At 37.7% G+C, this 12,691-nt stretch overlaps 1 protein-coding gene across 1 annotated transcript in view; it reads right to left on the bottom strand.

Moving 5' to 3' along the window:
- PIK3R1 (phosphoinositide-3-kinase regulatory subunit 1) overlaps positions 1 to 12,691 on the bottom strand; it is a 72,636-nt gene that overhangs the window by 25,180 nt on the left and 34,765 nt on the right. The window contains 3 exon segments of the mRNA XM_067568702.1: positions 133 to 264; positions 3,241 to 3,315; positions 5,180 to 5,272. Of these exon segments, the coding sequence (XP_067424803.1) occupies positions 133 to 264; positions 3,241 to 3,315; positions 5,180 to 5,272 (300 nt within the window).

The raw sequence follows: 12,691 nt of genomic DNA on the forward strand, positions 1-12,691 counted from the left end.
ACTTGCAGTGGTGTGCAAAAGCATTCCACATTTATGTAGGCTGAGACAGTATCAGCCAACATGCTGGGTACAGACGATCCTAATAAACCATTTTTTTCCCCACTGAGAGTAGAAATAATTTCACATTCATACCTTGAGCTACTGAAATAATTTCACTGTAAACAGATGCTGGAATGACAGGATTCGGCAGGTCCAGGAGATACCTCTTGAGAGCGTCTGATAAGATCTGCACATCAATGGGCTCAAAATCCATTGAAGAGGCATCTGAAGAAAAAACCCAGACATACGCAATTTTAAAATTTCTGAGGACTTTAAAATGGTCATTTCATACCAAACCAAAACAGATAACCTAAATCTGATTTATGAAAAAAAATTTGTAATAAATCACTGAAGACATCTAGATGTGTGTTTGCTGAAATTCAGTATTTACAATGTGCACTGAATTCCCACAGTAGATACCAAAATTGTTCAGCAATACGTTGTACAGTTAAGGGTTTGGAGCCTTCAATCATTAAGAGATGCTGACTAATAATTGATAAGATATAAATTATGCATGGGAGTCTATATCCAATCCAAGAAAATAAGTGAAAATGTTCTAAGTAACACAAATTCTATTATTCAAGAAATGGCCTTATAACATGCTTGAAAATGGTGTGTCATGTCCCCGCTAGTGGCTAATCTACAGAGACTAGCAGCCTGCTATACTTGCCACTTGACAAAATTATTACTATAGCTAAAGTGGTAGTGGTCTCTATCCTGGTGATGAAGGTCCTGTTCAAACTCTGCAGATGGCTCATGGTGAAGGTTGTTACACCTTCACTGGTATTATTTTTGACATGACCATAGTGTTTAAAAACACCTTGCTTTCTTTATACACCAACCTTGTAAATTATATATGACGACACTGGATTCTGTGTATTTTTCAAATGTTACCATAAAGTTACAAGTGACGCGTTTGACAATATTTGTAATATTGTGATACGTCTGCAAGGTTATGAGACACCTGCATGCTTTTAACAGGTCTATGTTTTACATTTAAATATTTTGTGTAAATACTACTATAGTAAGGGGCAATTCATAGCTAGGGCTGAGTGCAAATGCTGTATTTCTACTGGCAGCTTGATTAGCGCCTCAAGCCCTGAATCTGCAAACATTTATGTGAATAAATTGAAGCATGTGTAGATGTATTTGCAGAATCAGGTCCTTGGTTTCTTAAACCGCAGTTAGAATTTACAAACTTGTAATGCCTGAGACCTGCTAGTATAATTATGACTTGAGATAAAGTTCAATAGCATATTCTATCACTTATAGGATTGTCTGTTAACACTGGAGCAGTGAATGCAAGAAGTCAAAATAAACACATTAACATTTTAGAAGTGTTTGTTTATTATGAGCCAGACTGGTTTACAGACTGGTTTACAGCTCTCCAAAAAGTTCCAAAATGTTCACACAAATGCCCCAAAAATTTGAGGTGAGGGTAGGGGAAAGAACGGAAACAATTCTTTAAAAAATACCCCAGTTTATTGGTGCAAGAAAACGCAAACTACATTGGTCATTGACAGCTTTTATTCTGTACGCTGGCTCAAGTCCAGGTTCCACTGGACATTGGTCCAGTTTTTGTAAGAAATATCCCAAATTACTAGAATGAAAGCTTTAGTGAGCGCTGGACCTTTCTGATGCAGAGCAAGCTATTGGTTGGTGCTGCTGTTGTGATCATTCTATTTTTGATCACCTTTACTGGCTTGATCCTGGAAGACTGTGAGCACTGTTCAGTAGGAACAAAAGGACAGTCAGTTTCTCAAAGGTATTTTCCTGTTTTCCAACCCAATTACATTTTGAACAAGAATACAGGTAAACCCAAGTTTTACAATGGTTTCAGGAGACAGGTGGAGCTTTCATTAAAGTACATTTCAGATGTGAGATTCTCTATGGATTTTGAATTAAGAGATCCAAATATTTGTGGTTTGGAAAGTCAGGATTTAATCTGTGCCAAAAACAAAAATATTAAGAATAAAGCTTCGATTGTTAACACCACCATTGTGTACCTTCCTCTACCCTCATTAGAGAGCATGGTGCCAGCTAGATATAAAGCAACATAGTAAACGCAAAGTAATTCCCTCCCCCCCCAATTTTTTTAATCTTTAATAACTTTTAATTACTAAAATTGAAAGAGTAGAGAAATTATTTCCCTTTTCTGAGTCTGCGTATTTTGTGCCTTTGACAACAGTGTGTGTGTAATCAGTTTCACTTCCTAGCCACACGCCGTGGTGTCATGCATGACCCTGCATCCTCATGCATTGCTCTGAAAAGGGATGTTCTTGCGCATGCTCTGCTCCACGGTTTGCAGAAGCATGGGCAATACTACCATCACAAACCTAGAGTGGTTGGATGCTGCTGTGCTCCTATTTTTCATTCAGACCGTTTAGGTTTTACTACATTTTTAGCAATCATGGTAACAATTTATCTGTGCTAAAGGAGACTGGAGGTGAGATGACAAGTAGCCAGGTGGGTATCTCCCCACCCCACAGAGCCTACTGCAGGGGCCAGAGAAAAGAGAAGCCAGATGAGTGTCCCAAACCCCAGGACTCTGGCACAGGGGAGGAAAAGAGAGTTGGAAATAATTGTTGTACATAGGGAATGGAGGGATTCTACTGCGCGGATACCTACCTAGATCCCTGCACAGAGTAGCATCATCAGGTAGTTTCTCTTTCCTCACTCCAGCATCACCACAGAACCAGGCAGGGGACATGTAACAGAGCCAGTAGGCTCTCCTTCAGCCCCCTCCACTGGGTCAAAGGAAGCAGAAGGCTGTGGGTATGAATGTATGCACAAAATTGTGTGCAGCTATACATGCATACAAAAATTAGCCCAAAGCATTACTGGGACAGTGCATCTTTATTTTGCTTCTTAATGAGACTCCTTTCCTCTCTGACAGCCCTGCTTTTTTTTGTCCTCAAACAGTTAAGTTACTAACAAACATGAAACTGATTATTCTTGGACAAAATACCAGTATAATGGGGACAAGGATAAAAATATTTATTCCATGAAAGTGGAAAGGTACATATTATGGCAAATGCATGAGGTTCAAAGCTATTTCTTCAATAACAGAATAAAACCCAATATCAGCTAAACACCAAATTATATCCTTTGAATTGGGGGGGGGGAGGGGGGGGCATAGAAAAAATGTTGAGTTTTAATACAACACCTATTTGGTACTTTAAGAAGAACAGTTGTACCTACCACACTCAAGAATTTGTCTTAATTCTGCAATATTGCTTGACCCTTGTGTTCTGTACAAAGTTGAACTTTCCAGACCTTAAAAACACAATCGATTGGATACATGAACTTAATATCCTTTGTGGTTTTATATAGGAAACAACATATTTCTATTTTCCTCAAATAACCATCTACAGTATAAATTAGTATAATACTTATACATCATGGCAAAATACTGTATGCAATTGTTTTTATAGAGCAGCAACACACCACACAGGAAAATATCTTATGCATGCCTGCAAACTGCTGGACCAGCAGAAGCTATAAGCCAAGAAAAACTAGAAATAGTCACCTGCCATTCCCTCCCGCACCCCACCAAATCACCGAGCTCTGGCTTTAGGAGGCCAACCCAACACCAGCAGAAGGAGAAGTGCATACTAGCTAAGGTAAAGTTTTGCCTGCAGTGGAACAGAGTGCAGTTCAGTAGATAACACCCCGCCCCTTCCCTGCCACTCTACACACCTTCCTAGTTGAGGAAAGCTGGCCCTAAACCCTCTAGGAACTACTGCCTCCCTTGTGCATGTCCTATTGTCCCGGTCTCTCCCAAGTTTCTTCATAAGGTGAGAAGAGATGGGATGTAGGGAGGAGACAAAGTAAATAAAGTGGAGGCAGGTGTCCCACCAAAAAGGTGAAAGAAGTTCAGAGCCCAAAGGGGCTATTTTTCTTTTTTGGGGGATACTTTACTTTTATTACTCTAAAGCCAATTAATATCTGTTTTTCTGCATACTCATTTAATTGACTTTAGACAAATAGAGCACGCACCCACGCACACACACACAAGCGGTCAGTGATAGGATGTGTTGCTGCAGGTATGTTAAACAGTCACCCTGAATTAGCCCCATTTCAAAGGTGGATGGAGTGATCTCCGTGCATACTCTGTAAAATGCAGAGATCCCTCCAAATGAAAGACACCATAAAAATGTAAGATTTTTTTCCTCCATATTTTACATTAAAAACCATGCCCAGGGGTACAGGCCACGTATGATTTAATAGCATCCAGTATTGTCTCCTGGAAACAGTGGCTGGATTATACTGGTTGCCATTAAACTCTGGCTCTCAGTACTGGCATCAGCAGCCCCTGATCCACCCAATAAACTTTTGTGCCTTTCCAGCCCTCAAAGTGTTGACACTGGCAGTAGCCAACCCACAAATCCTGTCTTGCCCTCCCACTCCCAGTTACAATGCCATTAAGAGAGCAGGGTACAGTGGGCATCTCCTGGCCACATAAGGTTGATGAAGGTGACATCAGCAGAGAAGTTGGGGAAAGAGAAAAGGGGGTAAAGGAAGCAAGAGATGGCGAGAGAATGGGTTATTTAAACAGGAGATGGAAAAGAAACAAAAGGCCGAGAAGGCCAATATGGGGAAGAGGAAAAAGGGATGGAGGAGAACAGCTGGAGGGTATGTGAAGCAAGAAAAGTCAAATGGCATAAAAAAATACTGGCTGATTGAACAGACAGTATCAATAAAGGATTACTTTTTGGAGGGCAAAAAAATCGCTCCCAAAACATAGCGTTCTGAGTTATTTTCTCCTGCTATCTCATGCCAATGTGTTTCTATGATTATTCTTGCAGCCAGCTTGATATTTATATTATATTTACATTAACATTTTGTTTTTTTGGTATTTATCCAAAACCTCAAATATTTGGATAATCTCTATTTTAGCTCTGTAGCAGATTACCAAGTGTCAGCTGGTACAAGCTATGTTATTACCTCTATAACCCAAGTAACCTCTGTTGAGCACATACCAATAAGATAAGCCTGAGACTAGATTTAGTAGAATACCAATTGAGCAATGCTACACAGTACAAACCCTTGGCAGGGAAATTTATAAATGCTGGGCCTGATCCTGCAGTCCCTATTCACAAATGTAATTAAAACACTGGCAGACTGTTCATCAGCATACCTTTCTTTTCAATTGCCTCCACTATCTTGATAAGGATTGGTGGAGCAACATCAGGAGGCAAAAACTGCTCTGTAAGATCTGGAAGTGTAAAAGCTGTTTAAAAAAAAAAAAAAAATCAGTTAAGCTACAGTTAAATACAATTTCAATTTATTAAAGTCATGAGATGTAATGCAACTGGTTAATCTTTAAACACTGAACAAATCCATTTTATCAGCTGTGAAAGTCTATGTAAACATTTTGCTCCTCAATCCTGCATGCAAATTAGAACATTACGGAATTATTTAAATTTTTTTTAAAAGCTCACATGCTAAATATCACTGCTATATTTAAACTAAAGACAAACATCCATGACATAATTAGCAAACTCCTACTAAACATTGCCCTCATTTGTTCATCTCTCTTTTTATTTTGTTTTTTTCTTCTTTTTAAATCACTGCTGATGCAGGAAGACAAAGACATCCACTTTATGGCATTTTGTTCCTCTTCAAGTATTCCAACCCTTCAACTTTTTGTATTTACACAAATCCATTCTCCAAGACTGAATAATGATGATAAACAACAACAATGAAAATGCATTTTTATGGCACCTTCATTCAGAGAATATCAAAAGTGCTTTAGAAATCATTAATGAATTTTCAATACTCCAGTGAGGAAGGCACAGGTAAAATAAAGTAAAAAGTGTAGAACCACAGAGAAGCCATACACAATCTATATAAAATTCTCAAGGGTGGATTTAAAAAAAAAAGAACTTTTTTGGACCTGAAACCTTTTCTTCTATGGTGCACCAGAAGAGGGAGCTATATACACTATCTCCTTGGAATTGGTAATCTACTGAATGAAAAAGATTTCTATTGGTATGAACACTCTTCAGGAACAACCAAACATGTCATATTAATGCAAAAACAGCTGCAGTTTGTTTTAATGTTTATAGGTTCACAGTATTGACAATATATGTCCCTTGGTTCAGGGATAGCCTCCTGTTTTGTACAATGACCAATAAAGAATAAAAATAAGATATTCTAAAAGGAATCTTTTGCAAACTGAAACAAAGCTGCATACTGATTTTATCCAAAGTCAGTTCTCACACAGTGCAGTTTCTTTACTGAAAGAACAAACTGAACAAAAGCATGTTCTAGCTCAGTGATAAATGCATTATTTTTGCCAAAAGAGTAAGTTCATCGAGTTTAAAAGCAGTTGCGTTTAATTTTTGGAAAGCTACATTTACAGAAAGATATTCTTACTAAAAATAGCTGCCATCAACATCTGGCATGATTGAAAGATTTTGATGGATAAAGATAAATTAATCGCTCGACTGGAAGTTGGTAGTCCCCAAGCCACAGAGAGCCTGGGCCAGAGGGCTGTAAAGGGTTGAAAGGCAGGAGAATCAGCAATTGGAGATACCTGCTAACCTCTAAACCAGAATGCTGGAGCCAAGGGCCAGAGAAGGCTGAAGAAAAGGGGAGCAGACCTGTTGGCATCTCCTTGCTGGAGAACTGGGTGCTAGAGGAACCATGAGAGGGCCAGAGATAGTGAGGGATGCTCCTTTGGCAAGGATACTCTCCTGGCAAGGATGCTCCTAGCAGAGGGGCTGTGGGAGTTCCTCCTGGGAAGAGTAGGAACCCTAAAAGGAAGGGCTAGGATGGCTGTCCTGGCAAAGGGATAGAGGAGGACTGATGATGAGTCCAAGTGTGGCAGAAGACAGGGGGATATGGTGAGAATTAAGTTGGGGTTTATGTACTGGGAGATATGGGTTATGTTTTGGGAATTTTGGTTATGGACTTCTGGCACTATGGTTTTATTAATAAACCATGATGGACTAGAGAATAAACTAGTATGGAGTTACTGGGGACCCAAAGGGGAAACTGAAGTAAGGGGGCTACTTGCAGGGCTGCCCTGAGACTCTGAGGGGGCACCTGGGAGAAGGTCACTTGTTTACACAGCCTATTATGAGATGGAGATGGTTAAATTGTTAATAATGATGCAGAAAAGGCAGAAGTGTTTACTAAATGTTTCTATTATGTATTTAGAAAAAAAAAAAGCAGGATGATGTGCTTGGATCACATGAATATGATGAAGTTCTTTTCAGTCCATTAGTAACTAAGGATGTTAGACAACATCTAGGAGGAATAAACATTTTTAAATCTAGAAGCCCAGCTAACTTGCACCCAAGACTCTTAAGAGAGTTGGCTGAGGAGATTTCTTGTTTGCGGATGTTAATTTTTAATAAATCTTGGATTACCAAGGAAATTCCAGAAGACTGGAAGAGTGCTAAAGTTGTGTCCATATTCAAGATGACAATTGGGCTTACCCAGAAAACTAAAGGCCAGTTACTTTGACATCAATCCCAGGAAACATAATGAAAAAGCTGATAATAGAATCAACTGGTTAAAAAAAAAGAAAAAAAATAAAGGACAAGAATATAATTAATGCCAGACAAGATAGTTTTATAGAAAGTAGGCACCGTCAAACAAACGTGATCTCATTCTTTAAGATTACACATTTGGTTGATAAAAGTAATTGTGTAGAGGCTATATACTTTGACTTTTGTAAGGTGTTTGACTTAGTATTGCACAATATTCTGATTAAAAATTAGCACAATGCAATATCAATAAAGCAATAAATAATAATAAATAATCAATAAATCTATGGGACTGGCTGACATCTCAAAAAGTAGTGGTCAATGGAAAACCATTATCTAATGGGGGTGCTTCTAGTGGGGTTCCACAGGGATCAGGACTAGGCCTAACACTGCTCAACACTTTCATCAGTGACCTGAAAGTAAATATAAAATCACTGTTGATAAAAATTTGCAGATGAGACAAAGTCTGGCATGGTGGTAAATGATGACAAGGATAAGGCAGTCAATCAGAGTGATTTGGATAACTTGATAAACTGGGCCCATTCAAGAAAAATGCATTTTAATATAGCCAAATGCTAAGTTTAGATCTAGCAACAAAGATTGTGGATCATATTTACCAAATGGGGGACTGTGTCTTGGAAAGTAGTGACTCCGAAAAAGATTTAGGGCTCATCGTGGACAAACAACTGAATATGAGCTCCCAGTGTGATGCTCTGGCAAAAAGGGCTAATGCAGTCCTTGGATTTATAAAACAGGGGTGTAGTGAGTAGAAGGGAGGTGATTTACCTCTGAATACAACATTGGTCAGACCAATAGTGGAATACTGTCTACAGTTCTGATATCCGCATTTTACAAAGGATGTTGAAAAATTGGAAAGAGGGTAGAAAAGAGCCACAAAAATTATTTGAAAGCTGGAGAAGTGCCTTACAGAGACACTTAAAGAGCTTTCTCTGTTTAACTTAGCAAAAAAGTTGAGAGGTGACTTGATTGTAATGTCAAATACTTTCACGGGAAGAAAATACCAGGAACTAAAATATTGTTTAATGTAGCAGAAAGAGGCATATGAAAAACCAAATTAGAAATTAGGCACAACTTTTGACAGTGAGGGTAGTTAATCATTGGAACAAGTTACCAAAGAAAATGGTGGATTCTCCATTTCTTGATGTCTTCCAATCAAGGCTGTACGTCTTTTTTGAAGATATGATCTAGCCAGACAAGTAATTGGGCTCAGTGGAGGGATAACTGGGTGAAATGTCACGGTCTGTATATATCAGAGGTCAGACAAGATGATCTAATGGTCACTTCTGGCCTTAGAATTTATGAATCTGCTATAATAAATGTAAATTTATTCAAAGAATGTGACCGTATCAAATCAAAGACTCTGCCAAGAAAATCCTCAAATTACAAAATATCAATTGCAAGATATTAATAGTAGTAGGAGTGTTAGATTATAGGTCTCATTCTGATGTTTGGAAAGTCAAAGGCATAAAATCTCTCCCACTATCAAGGCGAGAACATGCTTTAAGAATAGAGATTGCCTAAAGGAGCAAAAGGTTACTTTCATCATGGAAAAAAATGTAGTTAGTTGCATTAAATTACTACTCTCCCACCTCCCTTTTGCTAAGTCATGAAATGGCATGAGCTCTGAGCACAGCTGCTCACCTCATTGTGCTGACTGGAGGCAAGATGCAGAGCTATCACACAAAACTGAAAGGAAGGGGGGAGAAAAAGAAAAGGGTAGGGTAAATGACATCCAGGATGAAGAGATTGGGGAGAGGACAGGACAGGACAGGACTGGCCAGTTACAGATCTTAACCCACTATATACTCTTTGGTTCATACAACGGAAGGAACCAGAGAGCTACACTATGTCACATTAAATGATCAGTGCCTAGAGACTGTGGTAATAGGCACATTACAAATGCCTACTTAGAAAAATTAAGTTGTCTTTAGAAAAAGGGATACTCTTCAATTAATTTCTAACTTGATTTTTATTTCTGGAAGTGAAAGACTTTGTCCAGGCAGACCGAAAGTGAAAACATATGCATCTGGTGTCCCTTGAAGGCTTCATGTCATGTGAGGAAGCCACTGGGAAGGCTGAGAAGACATCTCAGAAAATGGGATTTCTTTTCAAAAGGGCAAAGACATGGGGGGACACAAACAGCATCTGACTTAATCCAATATGGAAACATATGTGAGCACCCATGAGGTGGCAGCAAAACGCAAATACAGTCCTCTGTCATGTTATTCTTCTGGAAGCAGAAATTAGCTCTAGTACTCATTTTCAAAAATACCCTCAAATGCAAAGCCTCTATATCAAGGATGTAAAAACTCATTTAAGACATAGAACCATCCTCTTCCAAAACAAAAGAAACACTGACCCTCTCTCCTGTCTTTTGACCTTGAAATCTGTCCTGCTACAACAAGAGCTGATTTTCTAATCAGACTTGTGTTCCCAACTCATTTAGACACTTTTGAAAATTCCACTCAAAATCTTGGTCATCTAAATAGGTGGTCACCTATATCCATCTTTAGACACTTAATTTTTTGTCAGAGGCCCTAGCTACTGGTGTTCTTCTCAATCAATGGGAGGTGCAGGTGCTTAGCACCTCTGAAAATCAGGCCATGTTTTTAAGAGATGAACTTTAGGGAGCCATGTTTGAAAAAGTCAGCCTTGATTTTTGAGTGCACATGTAAAAGTGCTGATGATGCCCTTTTAACACACACGCAGATGCACATTTATATAAAAAGTCCATAATATACATACATAATATACACATTTATAGGAAATTTTAATTTTTTTAAAAATTAACACCCTCCCCATACTTTTTTTTTTTTTTTTTTTGGTAAAGAAAATGTTTTAAAGGAAAAAACTTAATATATTAAAATATTATTGGAGGATAACTTTTTTTATAGCTTGGAGAATTTTGGTTTCATTTTTCCCCACAGCTACAAATAATTTTGTTACATCAGAGAAATTGCTAATTTTGCAAGTATTTGGAATGCTTCTGAAACCACAATAATACTGTTTTGTAACTGTAAGTGATCAAATATTTTTGAATTCATGATTATTTGGGCTACAAATCCCTATTTCAATAATAGGTACACAACAGAAATAAGGAGTTTATAACCAAAGGCTATAATTATAAAGGAAGCTTTTTAAAACGTAAAGTTATCTTTTAAAATGCTGATAAAAGGACAATGCAACTGAACAACACAGATGTACAAGTCATCAAAATTGATAATGTCAAAATATAAAAGTTTAGGAGATACCATTTTTAAAAAGGTCAAATTTAATTTTTTAAAAACAATACTACTATTTTCTATTCTTTGCCGCTATTTATACTATTCAATGTACTTCCTTTATAAAATTCCCACAGCATTATGCTGTCACTGGTAGTTTAGAACATAAACTTTGCACCTTTGGCACAAGACAGAAAATTATAGTCATTTCAAGATGAAAGACCTCATAAAACATATGTCTGTCAGAACAGAGACTTTACACCGCTCTCAGAACTAAATGCCAGTTCATAACATTTACATAAAAGAAAGCCAGATTTGTGCACAGTGCCCTTCACTTTTAAAATACCAGCAGGAAATAGCAGCAATAGAGTTGAAAGAAATATGACCAACTCTGGAAAAAGTCACTGCTTCAGCTTTTGTATAAAACAAGTTATCATTAAAGAACGTCCTGAACACGGATTAGATGTTCTAGAGCAAAACACAGCACACATCAGAAGATCTATTGTAGGAGGAAAAACCCTCTAAACATGCCATTTTCAGTGAAAGTACAAAAATCAAACCCTACATGCAACCTCCATTTAGTACCTGATTTTAAAATTATCTTTTGTTTTGAAGCATGTTGTAGCACAGCACAGAGGTTTGGAGAACCAAATCCACTCTTAAGAATCTGAGCAACTTTGTAGATTCCTTTGCTACAATCCAATATCAGTTTTTCACTTAAAGTAATCATTTTGCTTTTCACTAAACAAATTCCGTAACTTTTTTTTTTTTTTTTTTTTAAATCCCACGGTCTCCAAAATACCAAGATTCTGATGAGCTGTTATACACTATTAATGCCTTCTTTGCCAGCCATTAAGTCTGGGAGTAGTATCTATCTCAGACAGTAGAAAGGCTTCTGATGACACATCATAAATGCTGAATTTTCCACTAGTTCTATTTTTACCTTGCCTCAGTGATAACCAATCAGATGAAACAGAAGTCAGGAATCCCTCCAATCTGAGAGCTCTTCTCTCTCACTAATACAGGCAGGCCCGAACAGCACTAAGGCAACAGCAATGGGTGGGAGACGACAGCATACCTTATGTTTAAGCACTGCCAACATAGCTCCAGAGTGCAAGATGAAACCAGCACACAGCTGCACCTTTTGGAGAAGTTCTCAGTAAAAAGAGATATTTTAGAGTTAGTACCTGGCAAAGCCAAATGGAAATTTAAAGGTGGAATATTGGATCCACAAGTTTCTGAGCCAATTCTTTCATTACTGCTGGAAGAAGCATGAAAGTGAATAGAAAAAAATTAAAGCCTGCCCTTTAAAATGTACTAAGATACACTATGGAAAAAAGGTTCATTTATAAGTCTTTTATAAAGGAGACCATACATAAACAATTGAATTTGGATCTGAACCAAAATTATACCACACATTTTTTTTCCAGATTTTTAGACATGGGGCATGTGCAATTATGAACCCTTAAATTGCACATGCAAGTACCATAGTGATGCATGTATGTCTGATATATGAAACTGTATAGGTCCTATTATGTTCATAGCTGGTTGTGTGTGCAAAGATATCCATTTTGTCCAGTCGACTGTTACATTCTGCATATGTGAATTGCACACACATCTTTGAAAAAAATCACATTTCATGTTTGAGCATGAAACGGTTTGCCTAGTTAGCAGGAAATCATGATGAACAGTAGAAAAATATAAAATAATAAATGCAGTTCTCAAGCAAATCGGGTAATGGTTCTAACAATGTTAGCTAGGAAAATGATTAGGAAACAATGGATGTCAGGGTCCTAACATCCACTCACAGTGTTTTCAAACAATTTCCTGAAATAAAATTGATGCCCTCATTATAATTTGATATTAGAAGAACCTCCAGGTAATTTAGCACCCATACAAACTATCGAAAAT

Source organism: Emydura macquarii, unplaced genomic scaffold (assembly GCF_026122565.2).
Source record: "Emydura macquarii macquarii isolate MOO-44397 ecotype Brisbane River unplaced genomic scaffold, CSIRO-AGI_Emac_v2 contig_2897, whole genome shotgun sequence".
Classification (NCBI taxonomy): domain Eukaryota; kingdom Metazoa; phylum Chordata; order Testudines; family Chelidae; genus Emydura; species Emydura macquarii.